The 23,553-nt window shown below is 37.7% G+C and overlaps 1 protein-coding gene across 8 annotated transcripts in view; it reads left to right on the top strand.

Moving 5' to 3' along the window:
* Positions 1–23,553, top strand: part of GUCY2C (guanylate cyclase 2C) — a 142,368-nt gene that overhangs the window by 94,955 nt on the left and 23,860 nt on the right. For all 8 annotated transcript variants that reach the window (XM_045462731.1, XM_045462726.1, XM_045462727.1 and 5 more), the window contains 7 exons: positions 3,289–3,374; positions 6,042–6,153; positions 12,800–12,881; positions 15,933–16,038; positions 18,906–18,968; positions 19,541–19,612; positions 20,079–20,183. In XM_045462731.1, the coding sequence (XP_045318687.1) occupies positions 3,289–3,374; positions 6,042–6,153; positions 12,800–12,881; positions 15,933–16,038; positions 18,906–18,968; positions 19,541–19,612; positions 20,079–20,183 (626 nt within the window). The remainder of the gene's footprint in view (positions 1–3,288; positions 3,375–6,041; positions 6,154–12,799; positions 12,882–15,932; positions 16,039–18,905; positions 18,969–19,540; positions 19,613–20,078; positions 20,184–23,553) is intronic.

The raw sequence follows: 23,553 nt of genomic DNA, 5'->3' as shown, positions 1-23,553 counted from the left end.
TCCAGCTTTCCTTCTATTATTGAATTCCGACTTTATGGTCAGAGAAGATATTTTGTAAAATATCTATCACTTTAAATCTATTCAGACTTAATCGTGGCCTAACATATGGTCTATCCTGGAAAATGCCCTATGTGCATTTAAGAATAATGTGTATTCTATTGTTGGGTAGACAATGTGTATTATATTGTTCTGTGTTTGTCTGTTGGATCTAGTCGATGTATTTGTTCAAGTCTTCTATTTCCTAACTTATTTTGTCTTGTTATTCCATCCATCATTGAAAGTGGAATATTGAGGGGCACCTGGGTGGCTCAGTCAGTTAAGCGTCTGACTTTTGATTTTACTTCAGGTCATGATCTCACAGTTTGTGTGTCCAAGCCCTACACTGGGCTCTGTGATGACAGTGCAGAGCTTGCTTGGGATTCTCTTTCTCCCTCTATCTCTGCCCCTCCCTCCCTCTCTCTCAAAATAAACAAATTTAAAAAAAAGTGGAGTATTGAAATTTTCAACTATCATTGTAGAACTGTCCATTTCTTTGTTCAATGCTGCCAATTTTTGCTTCATATATTTTGGTAGTCTGTTATTAAGTGCATAGATGTTTATAATTGTTATATCTTCTTGCTGTATTGAAACCTTTATTAATATACACTATCCTTTTTCTCTTATAAACTTTTTTAATTTAAAGTCTATTTTGTCTGATATTAGTACATCCACCACCACTCTCTTTCAGTTACTATTTGCATAGAATATCCTTTTCCATTGTTTCTCTTTCAACCTATTTATGTTTTTGGATCTAAAATGAGTCTCTTATAGATATCATATAGAATCATTTTTTTAAAAATACAGTCTTCAAATCTCTATCTTTGATTCTCCAATCAAAAGAAAATCTATTTTATATTTAAAGTAATTACTGAGAAGAAGAGATTTGTTTGTTTTTTTGTTTCTCATTTGGTTTTTTTTTGTTTGTTTCTCATTTTCTGCATTATTTTCTTCTTCTGTGTTTAGTTGATTTATTTTGTAGTGAAATGTTTGAATTCCCGTCTTATTTTTTTATTTATATTCTTTAACTATTTCTGTTGTGGTTGCCATAGGTATTATGGTTAACACTCTAAGATTATTACATTCTAATTTGACTTTATACCAGTTTAACTTCAATCACATTTTAAAAAAAACGCTACAGTTTTAGGGGTACCTGGGTGGCTCAGTCAGTTAAGCATCTAACTCTTGATTTCGGCTTGGGTCATGATCTGACAGTTTGTAGGGTCAAGCCCCACATCGGGCTCTGTGCTGACAACACAGAGCCTGCTTGGAATTCTCTCTCTGCCTCTCTCTCTGCCCCTCTCCAGCTTGAGTGCTCTCTCTCTCTCTCTCTCAAAATAAATACATAAAGTTTGAAAAAAACTCTATAGCTTTAATACTTCCATCCCCACCTTTTTCAGACATTGATGTTGCAAAATTACATCTTTATACATGTGTGTCCAAAAATATAAACTGTGGATATTTTAAGCATTAGTGTCCTAAATTATGTCAAAAACAAAATGTAGCATTACAAACCAGTCATAATAATGCTAGTTTTGGGACTAATTTTTAAAAACACATTCATCCCTTAAATCATGTAGAAAATAAAAAGTGGAATTACACACCATTGTTATAATAATGCTACATGTTATAATTGCCCATGCATTTGCGTTTATTGAGATCTTTATCTCTTCATATGGCTTTGAGTTATTGTACAGTGTCCTTTCATTTCAACCTATGGGACTCCCTTTAGCATTTCTTGCAGATCAATTTCTAGTGGTTACAAACTCTTTTGTTTATCTCGGGATGTCTTACTTTCACCCTCACTTTTGACAGACAGATTCATTGGATAAAGGATTCTTGGATGAAAGGTTTTCTTTTGGCATTTTGACCAGCCCACAACCTTCTGGCCTTCAAAGTATCTAATGAGAAGTCTGCTAAAAACCTTATTGAGTATCTCTTGGATGTGATAAATCACTTCTCTCTTGCTGCTTTCAAAATTCTCTGTCTTTGGCTTTTGTCAGTTTGATTAGAATGTGTCTCAGTGTGGATCTCTTTGAATTCATCCTATTGGAGTTTATTGAGCTTCTTGGATATTTATATTCATGTATTGCATCAAATTTGGGAAGTTTTTGGCTATTATTTCTTCAGATATTCTCTCTACCCCTTTCTGTCTCTTCTTCTTCTTCTGGCACTTCCACAATGCATATGGTGGTCTGTTTGATGGTGTTGCACAGGTCCCTTAGGCTCTGTTCATTTCAATTTTTTTTTCTGTTCTGTAGACTTAATAATTTTCATTGTCCTATCTTCAAGTTCACTGATTCTTTCTTCTACCTGCTCAGATCTGCATTTGAATTTCCTTAGTGAATTTTTCATTTCAGTGATTGTACTTTTCAGTTTTGGGATTCGCTTTTGGTTTCCTTTTTAGGTTTTCCTTCTCTTTATTGCTATTTCCATTTTGTTCATACATTATTCTCCTGGCTTTATGTATCTCTTCCTTAAATTCTTTGAACATCTTTAAGACAGGTGTTTTAAAGCGTTTGTCTATTAAATCCACCATCAGGTCTTTTTCAGAGATAGTTTCTGCTGGCTTATTTATTTTTTCTTTTGATTTGGGCCACACTTTTCAGTTTCCTACTATGCCTTGTGATATTTTTGTTGAAAACTGGACATGTGAAGTTAATAATGTGATAATCCAGGAAATCACATGGTATATGAGAAATTTTCACTACTTTAGTAAATATTCTTAGCAAAAGCTTTTCACTAATAATTAGATGGATTTATTGGCTGATTATATTTTATTTCATCCTAAATGCAATGAAAAAAATCCCTTCTAACTAAATACTAATTAGCATCTCTCTCAAAAATATCCATCAGAGAAGGGTGCCTGGGTGGCTCAGTCGGTTAAGCATCCAACTCTTGATTTCAGCTCAGGTCATGATCTCATGGTTTTTGAGTTCATGCACCACATTGGGCTCTGTGCTGACAGCATGGAGCCTGCCTGGGATTCTCTCTCTCTGCCCCTCCTCTGCTCATGCTTTCTTTCTCTCTCTCTCTCTCTCTCCCCACCCCCCCCCCAGCCTCTCTCTCTCTCAAATCAATAAACATTAAAATAAATATCCATCAGAGATCTCAGGGCTAGGAGCCAATGGAGATTCCTTCTGATTAGCTCATTAAGACAATCTTTCAGTAAAATAGAGCAATTTGAACCTATTTCATACCTTCTGTCAAAAAGTCAAAAATAACCTCTAACTTTTTCTGATTTTATCTTAGGGCATGCGGGTCCTGTGACTTTGGACAACTGTGGGGATATTGACAACACTATGATGCTTCTGTATACCTCCGTGGATACCAACAAAGTATGTCTGACTTCTTATCAGGAATTTGGGGTGAAGTGACTAGGTGAGGAAGGATAACTACAAGGCAAGTGATAGAAAAGGAATTAGAGAAGTTGTGTTTAAAAATCTGCAAGTAGGGGCGCCTGGGTGGCTCAGTCAGTTGAGCGTCCGACTTCCACTCAGGTCAAGATCTCACGGTCCGTGAGTTCGAGCCCCGCGTCGGGCTCTGTGCTGACTGCTCAGAGCCTGGAGCCTGTTTCACATTCTGTGTCTCCCTCTCTCTCTGACCCTCCCCCGTTCATGCTCTGTCTCTCTCTGTCTCAAAAATAAATAAACGTTAAAAAAGAAAAAATTTAAAAATCTGCAAGTTATTTTTTTCAAATTCACAATTATGCCCTACTTGAGACTGTATTCTTTAAGCATTTTGACCCATAGACCTTATTTAGAATATCCATACTCTATTGACTCTATATAAGATACTTAGCCAGAATATATTGATATAAATACCAGACTGTTGATGGGATACCAATGATAGGATGACACTTCTGTCCTAAGAATGGTTTATTCATTTCCACAGCTAAAAATTTCAATGAAACATTCCCTGTTCTCTCCATCTGAACTCATAAAAATCATTAATTGTGCAATATTTCTGGCACAAGCCATCCTATAATGTCATGTTTTTATTCACATTATATGTATCTTTTCTCCGCACCTACATATAGGTTCTTTATTTTTTAAAGTTTATTTGTTTTGAGAGAGAGCAGAGGAAGGAGCAGAGAGATTCATAGAAAGAATCTCAAACAGGCTCCACCCTGTCAGCACAGCATAGGGCTCAGTCTCACAAACCATGAGATCATGACCTGAGCCAAAATCAAGAGTCAGAAGCTTAACCAACTGAGCTACCCAGGCACCCCCATGTAGGTTCTTTAAAGAAAGGGAATGGGTCTTACTTTTCCATGTTTCCAGTGCTTGCTTAGCTTCTTATCTGGAATATAATTAATGGCTGATCAGCATTTAATTTAAAATCAAAACACCTATCTGTATGTCACCCAAAATTGTGCCCATCGCAAACTATGAAAGCCAGTGTTCTAGCCAACGAAATGGTCAGTAGAAAGTATTTTTCTTTAAGACATTGTGTCCTTACATAACTAGGAATCTAAGACAAAGAGTTACTTATTTTTTCATGTAATTTTACAATGTGATCATTATGACATCTTTAAGTCATACATTTGGCATATACGTTGACCCCCCCCCCCCCTTGTAAAAGATATCTGTAATGGGAAATATGGAAAGCTAGAGAAAAGATGTCCAGATTGAGAAAGTTAAACCAGAAATTTGAGGGCGGCATTTCAGAAAACTACTCCAGGTTTACAGTTACTATATAAACCTTTAATATAATGCTATATTTCACGTACATTTCATGCGAGTACCTTTAGAAAAGTGTCACCAATGCTCCAGTTATTATAGTAACTACAAAGATAACTATACTCCCCTCTAAGTTATTTGCACCTAATGATTCCTTTGGAGAGAAGCAAATACATGACGATCCTACATCATCCTCATAACTGCTCTTCAATATAAAAAATGTTCTGTACACTTACTCTCTCTGAAGGAAAATCTAGCTGAATTTTTCAATAAAGGTAAATCTAGTTGAGTTTTCCAATAATCTAGTGCCAGCAGTTGTGCTGTATAATATGTATATACAGGCAACCAGGGATTAATTCTCAAAACACAGGGATATAGATAAGCTATTCTGTATCCAGAGAAAGCCTCAATAGAAAGTCAATGTACTGTACCCGAACGTTAGGATATTTACTATCCTCAATATATGCAATTATAGATCGTACTTTCAAGTTAAAAGTATATTTCTACTGCTCATGCTCTGTCTCTCTCTCTCTGTCAAAAATAAATAAACATTAAAAAAATTAAAAGTATATTACTAAAGATGTAAAACTTTTGTCCAGAAAGTTTTGAGGGAATGGTGTTGAATTTAGAAAGATGGTCATTTTTCACACGTCTTTTACAAAACCGACTCAATATATGCAACAATATTGTAAGGATATATTAATATATCCTATTGGTGGATTGCTTGAAAAAGAAACCTTTTCTTTTAGAAGTCTAATTAGTATCATGTACAAGACAGCATATTAGAGCAAAAGGATAGAAGATATTTGAAAAGTATGTAATTGATAGAATTTAAATGTAGCATTATTTCAGAGCCCCTTGACCTATATCAAAATAGATAATGGATTTTACCTGTGGTGCATTTTCTCCATATATTGTTTTCAAAGCAACTTAATATTGTGGAAAACACTGGTGCTTCACTTGTCATGTGACTTAGAGTTAACCATTAATTTCTTTTGGTCTCTCTTTTAACATTCGTAAAATGAGAGGCTTGAACTAGTTCTCTAAAGACGCCAAGATTCTATATTGGGTAGGAGTTACTCATACAATGTATGATCATAAAGAAACAAAATAATTGACCCACATGGAGCTTAAAGCTACTTTCATGCTGTGAACCAATAAGTGGATGCTACCTAGCTAGCTCCTGGCTGCAAAACATTACCTTGTTTCATTGAGAAGTGTTACTATGAAATTCAAATGTCATTGGGTAGGACAGTCTCATCAGAAGTCATTCTAAAATGTCTTTTTCTGTTCATCCTTCTTCTTTTTCATGCCCTGGCACAGTACAACGTTCTATTGACCTATGACACCCATGTAAATAGGACTACTCCAAAGGAAGAAACCCCCACATTCATCTGGAAGAACCACAAACTTCCTAATGATATCCCAGGCGAGGGTAAGATATCCTTTGGTGAATTTTCTTTCCCTGAAATGGCTTTTCTGGTAAGGTAAGCACATTCTATGGTTTATACAATTAGCCTGTTTTTATTTTTTCGTTTATTTTGTTTGTTGTCTGAATTAGATTTACTAGGTTTGTAAAGTGTGGATTTCCCTTCCCAATGAATGATATTACAGTTCTAATTAAATGCTGAAGCTATCCCTATTCTAATTTAGCTATACCTCTCTTTAATATGTGTCCTACTTAATCACTGACAAAAATTAACCTATAGAAAATTAGTTGCAACAATTGGCAAAGTGAACACAAAGACATATATTCTTAATGCCACTTACTCCTTTTTACTGCAATAAACTCAAAGTATACATATTTCAGCAAGAAACACATGATGCCAGCAGCCATCAGTCATCAGTGAGCATGGCTTCAAAAGTCTCCCCCCATTTCCTCACAGGATATATACTTGGGTTATAATGATGATTACCCATCTACTTAAGATGAGATCCTATAATATCATGGAAAGCTCTAACATGACTATAACTTCACCCATGCAACTTCCGATGTGACCATATAACATTGGCCATCACTGTATAGGGTCAGCTAAGTATCTCCTGGGCAACAAAGTCTCAGGACAGTCTGGCTTAGTCAAGGATTACTACAATCAATAGTAAGTAATTTCACATTACTAATCTATTTTTAGGGAAAAAAGTTTAAATTTGGACAAATATTTATGCCCAAGATGCAAAAAAAAAAAAAAAGTGGAAACATTAATAAAATAATTTAGAAAAAAGTGATACATTCATAAATGGTACATCATAAACCAATTAAAATATTTACAAAGAATTTTAAATGACATGGGAAAACTCACAAGGTAAATTAACAGGAAAGTGAACAAATTTTTATTTAATAAGATGCTATTCTTTGTAAAACTATGTTAGAAATAGACTGTAAAGACATATGCTAAAATGTTAACAGTGATAGCTTCTGAATAATAGGATCCTAGGAGAATTTTTTTGGGGAGGCCATTTTATGTTTTTCTTAATTTTCCAATTTTTTCCATGACTCTGTATTCATTTACCATTTTTAAATACTAAAAAATAAACTATAAATATTTGTCTCCCAGCCCTGTTCTAATAACCAGAAACTGAGATCAATAGGACTTAAAGAGAAAAGTTGTGTTTTGATGCACTTGCTTGTGTTAACGTTCTTGCTATATTTTTAGTCCTCTTGTGTTCCATGAGTCATATATGGTTAAAAATGATCCCTGTGTTTTTATTCAGTAGCCATATGCAGTTGACTAAAGCAAAGAAGGACGTGGGAAGTGGGGATCCCATTCTTCTAAACAATAAACAATCCCAAACTGACTTCAGATTTACTGCTATTGTTGCTCTTTTTTTAAAGTTTTTATTTTGATTCCAGTTAATATACGGTGTTATATTAGTTTCAGGTGTGCAGTATAGTAATTCCACACTTCCAACATCACCCTGTGCTCATCATGACAAGTGCTCTCCTTAATCCCCATCACCTATTTCACCCATCCCCCAGTCTCTCCCCTCTGGTAACCATCAGATCGTTCTCTATAAGAGTCTTTCTTTCTTTCTTTCTTTCTTTCTTTCTTTCTTTCTTTCTTTCTTTCTTTCTTTCTCTCTCTCTCTCTCTCTCTCCCTCTCTCTCTCTCTCTCTCTCTCTCTCTCTCTCTCTCTCATTTTTTCCCTTTGCTTTTTCATTTTGTTTCTTAAATTCTACATATGTGTGAAAGCATATGACATTTGTTTTTCTCTAACTTATTTCCTTTAGCATGATACTCTCCAGCCTCATTCATGTTATTGAAATGGCAAGATGTTATTCTTTTTGATGGCTAAATATTCCTTTGTAAAATACCACTTCTTTATCCATTCATCAATTGATGGACACTTGGGCTGCTTTCATATCTTGGCTCTTATAAATAATGCTGCAATAAACATAGGGCTGCATGTATCCCTCTGAATTAGTATTCTTATATTTTGGGGGGTAAACACCCAGTAAAGTGATTGCTGGATCATAAAGTAGTTCTATTTTTAACTTTTTGAGGAACCTCCATACTGTTTTCATACTGTTTGCATTCCCACCAACAGTGCATCAGTGTTCCTTTTTCTCCACATCCTCACCAACATTTGTTGTTTCTTGTGTTCTTGACTTTAGTCATTCTGACAGGTGTGAAGTGATATCTTATTATAGTTTTGATTTGCATTTCCCTGATGATAAGTAACGATGAGCATCTTTTCATGTGTCTGTTGGCCATCTGGATGTCTTCTTTGGAAAAATATCTGTTTGTGTCTTCTGTCCAGTTTTAATTGGATTAATTGTTTTTTGGGTGTTTTATAAGTTCTTTATATATTTTGGATACTAACCCCCCATTCTGTAGGGTTGCCTTTTAGTTTTGTCGATTGTTTTCTTCACTGTGCAGAAGCTTTTTATTTTCATATAGTCCCAATAGATTATTTTTGCTTTTGTTTCCCTTGCCTCAGGAGATATATCTAGAAAGAAGTTGCTATGACTGATGTCAAAGAAGTTACTGCTTGAGTTCTCTTCTAGGATTCTTGTGGTTTCAGGTCTCACATTTAGGTCTTTAATCCTACCCAAAATAATAAGATAAGATACCTAGGAATAAACTTAACCAAAGAGGTGAAAGATCTGTACTCTGAAGATTCTAAAATACTGATGAAAAAATTCAAGATGACACAAAGAAATGGAAAGAAATTTTATGCTCATGGATTAGAAGAACAAATACTGTTAAAATGTCTTTACTACCCAAAGCTGTCTGTACATTTAATGCAATCGCTGTCAAAATACCAACAGCTTTTTTTTTACAGAGGTAGGCCAAACAATGTTAAAATTTGTGTGGAAGCAGAAAAGACCCCCTATACCCAAAGCAATCTTGAAAAAGAAAAACAATACTATCATTGCTTTTTAAAGTTGATTTCTTTTCATGAGCAAATTTTTTAAAATTATCTCTAGAACCATCTGCAAGCTTCCTAGGTTTAACCACACTTAACTTTTAAAATGTATCTCTTGGGGCGCCTGGGTGGCGCAGTCGGTTAAGCGTCCGACTTCAGCCAGGTCACGATCTCGCGGTCCGCGAGTTCGAGCCCCGCGTCGGGCTCTGGGCTGATGGCTCAGAGCCTGGAGCCTGTTTCCGATTCTGTGTCTCCCTCTCTCTCTGCCCCTCCCCCGTTCATGCTCTGTCTCTCTCTGTCCCAAAAATAAATAAACGTTGAAAAAAAAATTTTTTTTTAAATAAAAAAAATAATAAAATGTATCTCTTTTTCTCACAGGACTTCTGCAACTCTTTACTTCTTTCCTTTGTAACTTTTTGAGTTACAACTATTTTTTCTTTTCCCTTAATTATAGCCTGTCGTAACAATGTCAGCTTGTATTTTTAATATATTTCTTTAAGAGTTTTGGGGTATTTGGGTTATTCAATAGAAGGATCTGTGCTTTATAAAATGCTCAATTTCTCAAAAAGTAATTTTTAAGAGAACTCTCATTATTTACCTAAGAGACATCACATTAAATATTCATATTACAGGGACATTGTATCATCCTGGGCAACTTCACTTCATCTTCATTTAGCCAGAAAATTCAGTTAGCCAGAACTTTTCATTACCCAACTGTTACTACATTTAACTTCAAACTTTATAAATAAAGTAATTCAATATTTCAAATAGTAACCAAGATTTCATCTGGTCTTTTATCTGGGTACACAACTGCCAACTAAGTATCAGAATGTTTCAACTGAGATAACGCTATCACTATGGTTGCATTCATTCTACAAAGATTTACTTAATGCCAGGGAATGTTCTAAGCCATCATCATCTGCCTCCTGGGTTACAGTAACATCCACCTGACTTCCTGCTTCAGTCCTGCTTCCTGCCCACCTCTAGTCTAACCAACAGTGCCACCAGAATGAAAGCATGGATCCAGTCATATTGTTGCATTATTGCTAACACTCAATTGGCAGCTCTACCTTACCCATAGAATAAAGTCTAAATGACTTATTACAGCACAAAATGTCCATTTATCTTCTTACTTCTCCAGACTTATCTTTCTTTCATCTTGCCTGAAATCCCTTCCCTACTCCCTCAACTTCCTCCTATTTCCTTAAAAAAATGGTGGGAGGTGGTCTTGCAACCTCGTGCCCCTGTGTCTTCAGTCATGCTACTCGCTCTGATTCAAATGTATCACTCCTCCATACAACTGGTAAACATCCACTCATCTTCAACATTTAATTTGAATTTCATCTTTTCTAAGCTTTTTCTTAGCTTCCCATTGATCTTTCCCAAATCCCACCAGACTTCTAGCATAGAATTTATATCACACTTATTGGTTTACACATCTTTTTAAACCATATACTGTGTGAGTGTAGGGTCTATTCTTTATTCATATCTGCTTGCCCAACTTAGTGCCTTAGAAGAGATGGAGGGAGGAAGGGAGGGAGGAAGGAAGGAAGGAAGGAAGGAACAATATGAGATAACTATAAATTCATTTCTACTCAGCACTAATCCACCCTGTGTTAATTTCAGTCAATTTACTTCTCCAAGTGTTAGTTTCTTCCTCCTTCAAATCAGGACATCTGTTAACTAACTCTAAGATTCTTTCTAACTATCATACGACTGTGGGCTTATAAAATCATTCTACCCTCACTGTAAATGGAATTAAATAGAATGTGATAACCACAGCAGCAGAAGCTTGACCTTTGAACTAATGTAATACTGTGACTTGACTAACTTAAGCAAAACTGAAAAGTATGTTGAATTAACAACTGCTATAGTTAAATACTATTTAGTGTATTTAAATATGGTGCAGTGAGATGTTCATACTGTAGGGGGCATATAGAAATTGAGATGGGCAATGACCCAGCGGAAGCTCCCCCTAGTCCCTCCAATTCATGTTCTAGTCTAGGGGATGTGTAATCTTAGTAGACTGATGAGTAGAATCATTGATGAGTAGAATTGTATTTCTTGTATTGACTTTGTTTTTTGTGTGGAATTGGAGAGTGATGGCAATGGCAGTGGTGGCTAGGTGAGGGAAGTGATGATCACAGCAATAAACAGAATTCACACAAACGTGCCCATACTGCAACTCCAAATCCAGAGTACTAATCAGTTTCTTCCCTGATGAGAACAGAAATCCAGCGCTCAAATTTTCACTGTTGTAAGTTTTCCCTTAGCAGAAAACAAGATAACAAGCAGAGGCAACATCCTACATTAGCAGCAAACCATAAATTCTTCAGCACCACCCCTTATAAAAAGCACGGAGAAAATTTTAGTGACAAAAATTCATGCATGTGATTTTTAAACCCAATAGTAGAAATATTCATAGTGGAAAGTGAGTGTGCCTGGTCCCGTCTCTGTCAACTTTGGTCTCTCAATCACTTCTGACTTTAGTTTGTTGCATATTTCTAAGTAATATGCATATCTTTCTTGATTTGCAAATATTTGAGGTTATCTGTTTATTTCTTGTACTGATGAAAGATTTAGTTCATCTTCACCAGCCCTACTTTTTTGTAACCTTTTCTCAATATAGCTATATATTTTTTGTCAATTCATTTATTGGATGCCTTTGTAGTTTTAATTAATACACATAAGTTTCTAGTATTATTCTATCAACTATACAAAAAACCTCTTGCTTCCCAACTTTTTAAGACAAAGATTTTAGTGACCCTATCCTTCCTTCTACTTCCTTCCTATCTCCCAGAGTCTCCTGCATTTCTCTTTAATTTTTCATAGTTGATAATATCTGTTTTGTACCTCTATGAAGCCCTCTGCCATTTACCTACAATTTGATTCTAAAAGTTGAAAATTAGTAAACATTTTCATCATTATTTATATAAAGCTAAATAGCACTCTGTCTATTGGTTAGAATCCATTCCATTTCCCCTTCTTGAACTGAATCCATTGTGGCATATATGAACCATGACTTTCTTGCACAGTTTTACTATTGCTGCTGTCCTTCTCAATAAAGCCTTGTTCCTTTGTAGATTCGGATTCTGCTTCAATGCTTCCTTGGGTTAGATCCACATTTTCCTGAGTTTCACTTACCCTTCTGTGAGTCTCTTAAATCCCTCCATCCTTACAGCTCCACCTACAACTAGTGTTCTAATAAATAAAGTCACTTACATTCTTCAGTGACTTCCCTCAATGACCTGGTAGTGCTTGGGAAGGACCAGCAGGCAACACTGTCACTTGGTATTCTACAGTGACTGACTTTTCTTCTGATTTGTGCTTGTTCTCTTTCTCTATGAGTCCTCCTTAGGTATATGAGTTCCAAGGATATTAGGTGGGCTTCCTACCAAAATTATCTCTGCACTGAAAACTATTTTATGTTCTTGTAACATTTGGTGATTCCCATAAGAAGTACAGTGAGCAGATTATAAGGATAGCTGGAATTAAACCACTTCCCCTGGCACATTCCAGATAATTTTCTTCAGAGACCACAGATACAGGACCTGAACTACCAATGAAGACATTAATAAAGATCAATATTTTTTTAAAAGTTTCTCCTTTCCCTTTCCTCAAATCAGATTATACAACTAGAGTCTTTGAAATGTTTTTATTCGCTCTTCAAAGATCCTTACTAATGCATTTTTTCACTGTCTTTTCTGCCACAGGCCCTCAAGCCCTGTTGATTGCGGTCTTCACCCTTACAGGAGCTGTGGTTCTGCTCCTTCTCATCGCTCTTCTGGTGCTGAGGTACCTGTCACCCTCTTTGTCTCACTGTGCTCACCATCCAGAGAGGGAGGGAGCGGGAGAGGGAGAAGTCTGATGCCATCAATGATAATGTACATTCACAAGAAGGTTTCTAGACAGATCGAAGATCATGAAGGCATTCTGCATCAAAGACCACATCATGGGCAGAATGGTACTGAATAGATCACTTACAGCTTGGTGTCAGAGGGACCTGAACTCCTATCTAGCTCAGTTCTGTGACTTACTAGTTGTGTGATTTTGAGTGCATTATGATGTGTTACTTGGCTTCAGTATCCTCATCTGACCTGTTGTGAGAACTTGAAATGAGGTGTGTATAGTGACAACCATATAATGGGCACTCTATAGGTAGAGACAGCTATTCTGCTGTTTATTGGCATTTTGTGGGAAATTTCACACAAATTTGGGAATGTCTCTATATGTTCAGTCTGGAAGAGTCCTTTGAAATCATCTACCTCCTCCTGTTTTCGCATGGGGAAAGGGACCCAGAAAACCTAATGGCTTGTCTTTAATCATACCACCGGGTAGTGTGTAGGGCCAAGACTAGCAGTCAGGCCTTCTGACCATCAGCTCCATGGTTGTTCTACTCAATTTGGACATATGGATTGCCCCGCACAGTGACAGAGGCATAATGTATACTCAGAAATATTTGTTGAATATATAAATGAATGACTGAATATCACACTACCTCTTAATCTGTGTATGTTAAACACACAAAACTTTCCATCATATTATATTGTCAGAATCACCCCCATTTCCCAACTGAACCAGATAACAATTTTTCTCTGTGTATCACACGTGTTGATCTGTGTGTCACTATACTTTCTCATGAGAGCATCCAAACTGTTCCATATCAGTTAAAGTTTTCTCCAGGAAAGGAAGTAGATTTCTCTGTTAAGTCTGAAGGCAGAATTTGACTCCTGTAACTGCATTACCCCAAATTTGAGATGTATATACACATATACAGTGTATTGCGGTCATTTAGTTGAAGGTAACCAGAAACCACAATTTGAGGATAATAAATCCAGTCAATAGCAAGGTCACAATGTGGCAGTTGTCCTTCAGAAACCAAGTCCAAATGATTGTCAGCTTAAGATAGGGGTAAATCACAAGGTAAGAGACAATAACGTGCCGAAACAGGCATTTTCCATTTTCTTTAAACACAGGAGGCAGAGGTAGGGTTTCCCAATGGCCAGAGCAGTGATGCGTCCAAATGAGATCTGGTAGACAGATGTTATTCACATAGTTCTCCATTACAGCTGCCTATACAAGAAAAGTAGTGAATGATTTATGGCATCCTCTGATTCAATATGGATGACAGTTGGCTCTCTTGGGTCCCAAGAGTCTTTGGGAATGCAGAGATGAGAGCCTTCAAGGCTATAAGACTACTTTGCCTCCAGGTCTTAGGATCCTAATCATTGGTCAGTAATATACTTATATTAATATATACATTAATAAGGGCACACGGATGAGGTTAAGAAGGTGAGTACAAGTTTGTCAAATGACCACAAGCAAAGACAAACTCAAGGACAAATAGCTCAATGGAAAAAATTCAGATTCTAGAATCAGACACAGCAAGCAATGGAACTTGGAATACGATAGAGGTGATATTACAAGTCAATTGGGAAATGATATTGGCACAGTAGGCTTGCAACATGGAAAAAATGAAATTAAAATCCTAAAAAAATGAAATTAAAATCCTACCTGAAACTATACACAAATATAGAGTTCATTCTATATGGATTATAAATGGAATAAAGACCTAAATGTGAAACTCAAACTTCAAAACTTAGAAGAAATGAATAGAAAATGACTTTGTGATCTCAACTAGGAAAATATTTCTCAGTTAAGGTAAGTTACAGAAGAAAAAAAATGAATGTGGCCATAATGAAAACTAAACTTTCTATACAACAAAGTTAAAATAAGCAATAAACTAGTGTTTGAAAAGACATTGAATCTCTCTAGTAATCAAAAAAAATGGGGATTCCTGGGTGGCTCAGTTAAGTGTCCGTCTTGATTTCAGCTCACATCATGATCTCATGGTTTGTGAGTTTGAGCCCCACATCAGGCTGTATGTTGACAGCACAGAGCCTGCTTGGGATTCTCTCTCTCCCTGTCTCTCTGTGCCTCTCCTGATTACATGTGTGTATGTGCTCTCTCTCTCTCAAATTAAATAAACACCTTTTTTTCTAAAAAGAAAAGCTTATATTTTGAAAAAATGAAGCACAAAGCAACAATTAACTACCATTTCACATACATCATAATGGTAAAAAAAAAAAAAAACAGTTTAATAATACCAAATGTTAAGAATATGGAGGAAACAGGAATTCTAATCATGGGTGGGTCAGCTGGTGTAACCACTTTGGGAAATAATTTGTCAATATCTACAAAAAGTTGTGTTTCCTATAACCCAAGAATTCTGCTTTATCTATACTGTCTGGGAGAAACACTTTAAAAAGGTGACATTTTGAACGTTGAAATGCGTGTTACATTTTCTCTATGCTTTTCTATTTTCTTTATACATTTATTTTTTAAAGACACAAATGCATAAGAGGAACTGGCTTGTTTAGGAATCTGGTATACTCTCTGGTGGCTTAAAAATTACCATTTTTGCTTTTCAAGCTTAATTTTTTTTTGTTTTTTCCTTACTGTTTCCATATCATCAGTTCAGATTCTTCATTATAGTGAAGAGCTGCCTTAGTGAAGGACCTGAGGAGAGGGGAGAGGAGGGGAGGGAAGGGGAGAGAAGGGAAGGGGAGATGGGGAAGGGAAGATGGGGAAGGGGCAATGGGGAAGGGAAGGGAAGGAAAGGGAAGGGAAGGGAAGGGAAGGGAGAAACACATCAGAAATCCTTATAGCTCCACTAATAGCCAGAATTCACCACTCTAAAGAATATGGAGTCACACCATGGGGCTAACCTGTCTCACTGCATATCTACTTGAGAATATCAGTGTTCTAAATTTCTCTTAGTGTTCAGAAACTAAATGGCATGAATGTTAATAAAAAACCTATTGACTGGTTCTATTTCTTTCACAGAAAATATAAGAAAGAATATGAACTTCGTCAGAAAAAATGGTCCCACATTCCTCCTGAAAATATCTTTCCTCTGGAGACCAATGAGACCAACCATGTTAGCCTGAAGGTATGAAAGCTAGAGCTAGTGCAACTTGCCGGATATTTGACAAGACTGGTAGTGTGGTAAGAAATGGGCCAAGCAGGGATCATTTGTTGGAGAGTCTAGAACTTAGACATTTTCTAATTCTCAGCTTCCCATGTTTTCATTGACCCTCCATTGCCCTAACATAGACGTCAGGATAGAGAATTTGAGTTCCACTTAACCTTGGCTACTACTCTGCCCATCCTAAGGATGTATGGCTTATCTTGCTCATTGCTGAAGAATGAGGCCTCTGCTGATATTTGCCTGCCTTCTCCCTCAGCCAGGAAATATCACAGCAGCCAGTAATAATGCCTCCCCTTGAGTGCTGTCAATGCTGGATCCATATTATCTCATCCGCAGTGTGTCTGACAAGGAACTCAAGAGTTAAACTTTATCATAACTTTGCTGATGAGGGAACTGAACGATGTGGGGTTAGGAAACAGGTGCAGGAACACACACAGCTAATGAGCAGGATCACTGCCAATAAGAGCTGATGCTGAGCACTTCTCCTGTGCCAGATGCATTGACCCGTTTCATCTTCGCCCGAGTCCTGTGAGGTTAACAGGTTAACTTCAGGAACATGGCCACAGTTTGAACCTAGTCTATCTCACTGTGAAGGCTGAGATCCTAAAACCTATCTCTGACCGTATTTTTATCAGAGTTTTTATACCAAAGCATACTAAGAGAAGAGGGAGATCCAGAACCTCCACGTGAAGAGATGAGTGGGGTCCCTCAGCCTTGGGCCGGGTCAGGTTTGTCCTTGGAGCCACCCTACTAGCTCTTGTCACTCCACCCAGCTCCTGCATGTTGTCTCCGAGAGCTAGGACCCCCTCACACTATACGAGGACTAGGTCTCCCTTGCCTCCAGTGATGCTCCTTCTCTGAACATCCTTCCTGTTGCATTCAGAAGCTCACACATAAAACTTCTATTCGCAAAGACCACTCTGTTGCAGGCAAGTGTCAGGATAAAATCCACCTTGCAGTAATTCACAGAAAGGTACAGACGATCATAAGACTATTGGGTTTCCCAAGAGAGAATTTTTGGACCTAAATGACTAATTGGCAGGACCCCCTGGAGGAGAGAGGAGACCTCTAGAAGGAGCGAGTACTCCTCTCTTCTTATGACACCAGCACAGGCTGCCACGTGGCCCACCTCTGCACACATCTAGCCATGCCTCCACTCCTCACAAGCCTCCCCCACTGTCTCAAACCCCACACTTCATGTTTGTTCTTTTTGACGAAGCCTAAAATATCATGTCTCTGTCTTCTTGAGGTGTAAGTATTCCTAGAAATATAACCCATCCATCCCTCATCAGACATTACAGAATTTTTTATGTGTTAATTCAATCATATTAGCCCACTCATCTGGCTAAGGAGTATGTCTTTGGGACAATAAGTCTTTGGGACAGAATAGAGGTGATTCAGGGCATGGGGAGCCAGAGTCACTCTGAATTTCAGGAAGGCTGGGGAGCAGGCGGCCAGGAACTGGCTGTAAGGAGAGGTCTTCCAGTGCCGTGAGTCATGTGGAGCAGGGATAAAGCCCCAGGTGGTCAGCCAAAGTCAGCAAGAGGGGAAAATGCCACACCACCACACAGGCAGTGGTTCAAATCCTGTATATGTGCTGCAGGCAGAGATAAGGAAACAAGACCAAGGGACGGGATGAGAAAGAGCACATTCCTGTACTAAAACAGAAAGGAAGAGAAAACCAAAGTAGCCAGACAAAAAGAGAAATCAGGAAAGTCAAAGGGATGAGTAACAGATGAAAAAAAAAAAGATGAAGATGATGATAATTCATTTGAGGATAAAACACTTAAGCTTGTAAAACAATTTCACAAACTTTATTGCATTTGATACCCAGTGTCCCTGTCAGTTAGGATTTCCCAGATAAGTTACTAAGGTTCAAATGTTTAAGTGACCTAATCAAGGGCTCAGTAAAAAGAATATGACACAAGACAGCAAGCTCACATACTGCTGTCTGTCTGTATGTGACACTTAGTGCCATTTAACCCTTATGTAGCTCATTTGTAAAATGAGAAGAGGAAGAGAAGACAACTGACATTTATTAATCTGCATTGTGCCAGGCATCATGCTTGGAATTTGATGCACTTTATTTCACTCACATTTCAAAAGGTCCTATGAGATAGGTTGTAACCAATATTATAATACATCACAGGTTTTTATGCAAACCAAATTGAAAAAGGCAATAGTTTTCAATCTCTTTTCTGCCCTTGGACCAGAAGTCTGGCAGATCAAGAGCCATATCTAGCCTGTAGGGGTTTGTGTGTGTGTGTGTGTGTGTGTGTGTGTGTGTGTTTCATTTAATATTTAACATCTTTTCAAATTAATTGCCAAATCTAAAAATTTTGGAATGGGACAGGAAAATCCACATTACCAGCTTCTTTTGACAAATCAGATGATCTGGCAACTCTAGGCTGAACCCAGAGCTGCCCTCCTTAGACCCCCAGCCCAGCGTCCTCACTTGCATTGTTAACTGGGCCTGAGGCACGAGTTTGCAACTCAAGTGCACAACACACTTCCCTAAGAGCACCTGTCTATAGCTACAGGCCAAGATTCCCAGTAGAATGGGCCAGAAGAGAAGGAAGCAAAGGAAATGCCTGGCTGCAGTAGGCCACAAGCAGGGAGGTAAAGGGTGGAGGCCCCAGAGTTAAGCTTGAGAAGCAGATCCCTGGAAAGAAGACCCTGTTGGAGAGTGAATGTGAGTAGTGACAGGGAGCCTGCCCAGCATGCTGTGAACCAATAGATAGGGCCCACCTGGTAGAGTCACTCTGCCTTTGGCAGTAGATGGGACAAGATACGAAGTTTCTATAATAATTAGCCTTTTCTTGTGCCAGATCGACGATGACAAGAGACGAGACACAATTCAGAGACTCCGACAGTGCAAATACGACAAGAAGGTGACTAGTCTCCTCTGCTTCTCTGAACTCTCAATAGGCTATGTTCCAGGCCTGCTGCCCAACATTTCCCTGGCTCCTGATGGTAGCAGTGCAATGGTGGGGGCTGGCCCGAGGAGCTCTTCTTGGAGCTTATCACAGGGATGGGCAGGGCTCTGCTTCAAGGGCACCAAACTCACAATGGTGGGAAAATTGAAAGACAGATAGAATTTTTAAGAGGTGGTAGAGTGTAAAGAAGGAGAAGAAAAAATAGAAGAGTTCAGAGCAGTCCAAACTACCCTAGTGTTCTACTTTGGCGCATTGCAGTGGGAATACAACAGTCCCATGTGGGACTTCTGTATCTTCTTTCCTCCCTTTCTCCCTCCCTCCCTTTTCATTTAGTTATTCTTAAAGAAACATTCAAACCTGAGCCTAAGGCAGGCACTGGGCACCTAAGATATAAATATCAATAAAATAGTCACTCCTCCCAAGAGCTTACAGTATGCTGGGAAGATAGACCCACAGCAAATTATTATAATATGCATATCGGTGGTCATGCTACAACATTATCTCCTTAATTCAATTGATTTTTGTAGCGAGTGATTCTAAAGGATCTGAAGCACAATGATGGCAATTTCACTGAGAAACAGAAGATAGAATTGAACAAGGTATGTGTCTCCTACTTGAAATCCTTAAGTGAGAAGTAGCTCACTCCATCTTGCCTAAGCACCAAAGTCTCCAGTGGCACAAGATGTTATTGGGGATGGTGACAAATAAGCCCTCAGACCAAGAAATGGGTGACTATACTCCTTTTGGTTGAAAATTCTACCAGCAGAAGTGGAAGAATGGTGTTTGATGGTGTAAAACATATTAGAAATCTATTAGCATGTCCTGGAAAATGGCCCTGATAGGATTTGAGCATAGTCAAAGGTTCATATTCCAGTCTCCTCACTGATAAAAGCAAAACTGTTGAGTGCGACGTAGCATCAGTAAGAAATGTACTGACATTCAAATGTATCAAGAACAATACATCTTCCCGAAGACCTAAAACATGACATGTTTTATTAGCATATTAATTGTACTGTGGTGCTCCGTCCTGCCTGACTTGCTTTGTAAATAAACATGTTACCGTAGTTGCTTCAGATGGACTATTACAACCTAACCAAGTTCTACGGCACCGTGAAGCTTGATACCATGATCTTTGGGGTGATCGAATACTGCGAGAGAGGATCCCTCCGGGTAAGGAGCCACGATCATTTCCAATTTCCTAACTGGTCACCGTATGGGAAAAAAAAGATTTCATAGAAATTTTAAATGTTTACCCGTGAAACAACATCAGAGAATTATTACGTCCATATGCTTACTAACTAGATCACTTAGATTTTGTCAACCAAACTTAACTACATTTTTACAAAAAAACAAAAACAAAAGCAAAAATAGTCAAGAGCGTAGGCTTGAAAAAACAGAGAACAGATGTGGAAAAGTGAGTGATAACTTCTAAATTCACTTTATTTTACTCGCACACTTCTTTTTGTGTTAAGAGAAACATGGAGGGGCACCCGGTGGCTCAGTCAGTTGAGCATCCGACTCTTGATTTCGGATCAGGTCATGATCTCACAGTTCGTGAGCTCGAGCCCCATGTCAGGCTCTGTGCTGACAGCATGGAGTCTTCTTAGGATTCTCTCTCTCTCTCTCTTGCTCTCTCTCTCTCTCTCTTTCCCCACTCTCTCTCTCTCTGCTTTGCTCTGCCCTTCTGCCCCTCACACACACTCTCCTTCTCTTTCTCAAAATAAATAAACATTAAAAGAAAAATGGATAGTCCTTATGATAGCACCAAATAAGCATTAGAGACTTGTCCATAGTCCTGGTTCTGCTACATTCTAAATTCCTGCCCGTCTCTCCCTTGGGAGAGACTGAGACTGGCCCAGGTGTTGCCAGATGTGGCCAGGCATTCTGGCTGAGCAAGTCCAGCAGGAAGAGAAAGTAAGATAGGGATGAGTTCTTAGGGAGAACCAAGCATCAAACTAGGAATATCAAATCACTGGGTCATCCAGAAGGGCAGGCATACACAGAACCATTAAGTACAAGAAACAAAGTGAGGTTTCAAGCAGAAACAGGACTAGAAATGGCAAATGGGCAGGAGCAGAAAGGAGTCCAGGGCAACTGCTTCAAAGAGCATTGAAAAATTTCACCTCACCTTGTGCACTGTCTGGGCATATGTTATAAGCACTTTTGGTCCTTGAAATGCCTTGAAATGAGCATGTAATTTATCACGATACTTTGAGAAGGAAAGGGGTACTGTAACAATTAGGGCAGAATAGCAGATCTAGAAAGCAATTGGATCCAATCAAGAAGGATGTGTGGTCACTCTGCCTTTGGGCTACTTTCAGACCCAGTATTTCTTAATCACCTCCATATCCTCCCTATAATAAAGCCAAACTACCAAGTTTGGGTGCAGTAGCAACTTCAAAAATCAAATATTCATAATACAATAAAATTTTAAAATAATAAAAATTTTAAATTAATCACTTAGAGTTTTTTTCAATAGCCTTCAATTAAAAGAATAGTAGCTTTCAAAATGTACGGCATAAACTCAAATGTATCCTCCAGGGGGAAAAAAATAATAGCTCTAAGTGCTATTTTCTCTTAAAAAAACAAATAATTTAAGTATTCAATGCTAAAATTTAAAAGAATAACGGTGGCCTAACGAAAGGAAATATATAAAATTAATTATTATTAAAAAGTGTAGGGACACCTGGGTGGCTCAGTCGGTTAAGCGTCCTACTTCGGCTCAGGTCGTGACCTCGCGGTCCGTGAGTTCGAGCCCCACGTCGGGCTCTGTGCTGACAGCTCAGAGCCTGGAGCCTGTTTCGGATTCTGTGTCTCCCTCCCTCTCTGCCTCTCCCCTGCTCATGCTCTGTCTCTCTCTGCCTCAAAAATAAATAAAAACATGAAAAAAAATTTTTTTTAAAAATGTAGAATTTTAAGGTGCATTCATTAGGTTTTTAAAATATAAAACATAAAAGCCTCTCATACTTCTAATTAAAACTTTTAAAACAAAAATACAAAAAAGTGAGAATAAAAAATAAAGCTGTGAAAAAGATATTTTCAGTTGTGAAAGAATACTTCATTTGACTTAAATTATAAAATCTTAAAAAAGGAATATTTTCAGAGTCAATATAATCATGAAAATTTGACTCAAAAAGCAAAAACTTAAATAGGACAATAATGAAACAAGAAATTATAATTTCCATTACAGATAATACCAGATCAGCTTAATTGTTTTAAGCCTCAAAAAATAATCCTTACTGTCTACGTAAATACTATTGCAATGTTAAATGAAAAATGAACATCTTCTAAATTCATTTGGCATTCAACAAGGTAGCATAAAGTTGATAGTAAAATATGATTAAAGACTGACTACATTTATGAAATTACATGGAAAAAATATAAATAAAATACTAGTAACTCTAAGCCAGTTGTATATAAAAACCATAATATAATCAGATAGGATTAATTCTATGAAAGGAAAAAATATTACTATAATGCATCATATCAAAAGGTCATAGAAAACTCATAATCATTGTAATTGATGCTGAAAATGATCATTCAAATTGGTGCTGATATAAAATAAACACACATTCCTAATAATAAAAATCTCAAGTCTTTCAAAATTACAGCTCTCCCTCAATTTACAATGGGCTTATGTCCCCATAAAGCCGTAAGTTAAAAAAATCTTTAAGTCAAAAATGCATTTAATCCCCCTAACCTACCAAACAGCAGAGTTTAGCCTGGCCTACCTTAAACACACTCAGAACACTTACATTAGCTTACAGTTGGGCAAAATCTTTTAACACAAAGCCTATTTACAACAGTGTTGAGTATCTCATGTAACTTACTGAACACTGTACTGAAAGGAAAAAACAGGGTGGTTGTTTGGACACAGAATGGTTGTAAGTATATTGGTTGTTTACCCTCCTGATCCAGTGGCTCACTGGGAGCTGAGCCTCATTGCCCACCCAGCATCATAATTGCCAGCCCTGGGAAAAGATACCAATTCAAAATTTGAAGTATTATCTCTACTGAATGCATATCATTTTCACACCATTGTGAAGTTAAAAAAAAAAAAAAATGCAAGTCAAGCCATCATAAGTCAGGAGCCATCTATAGAAATGTTTTTCCGGGCAGGGCATCTGGGTGGCTCAGCTGGTTGAGTGTCCAACTCTTGATTTCAGCACAGGTCATGATCTTGCAGACTGAGGCCTGCCTTGGGCTCCACATTGACCGTGCAGAGCCTGCTTAGGATTCTCTCTCCCTCTCTTTCTGCCCCTCCCCTGCTTATATGTGCACACGTGTGTGTGCTCTCTCTCTCTCTCTCTCTCTCAAAATCAATAAACTTTAAAACAACCAACAACAACAAAAAGAAATGTTTTTTCCTATGAAGCCTAGACCAAATCTGATCATTCGATTTCAGTGAAAGGAAATTTTAGAATACCAATTAATAGGGCCTGGTCAAAGGGTTTCATGTGGCCTTTTAATCCCTAACATGCCCAGTCAATGTTTAGATAGTGTTTTGGGCTCTCTGCTGTAAGATAGGAAACTTCATTTA

This window comes from Leopardus geoffroyi, chromosome B4, assembly GCF_018350155.1.
Source record: "Leopardus geoffroyi isolate Oge1 chromosome B4, O.geoffroyi_Oge1_pat1.0, whole genome shotgun sequence".
Taxonomy (NCBI): Eukaryota; Metazoa; Chordata; class Mammalia; order Carnivora; family Felidae; genus Leopardus; species Leopardus geoffroyi.
Note: the sequence above shows the minus strand (reverse complement) of the source record. Positions and strands in the feature narration are given on the sequence as shown.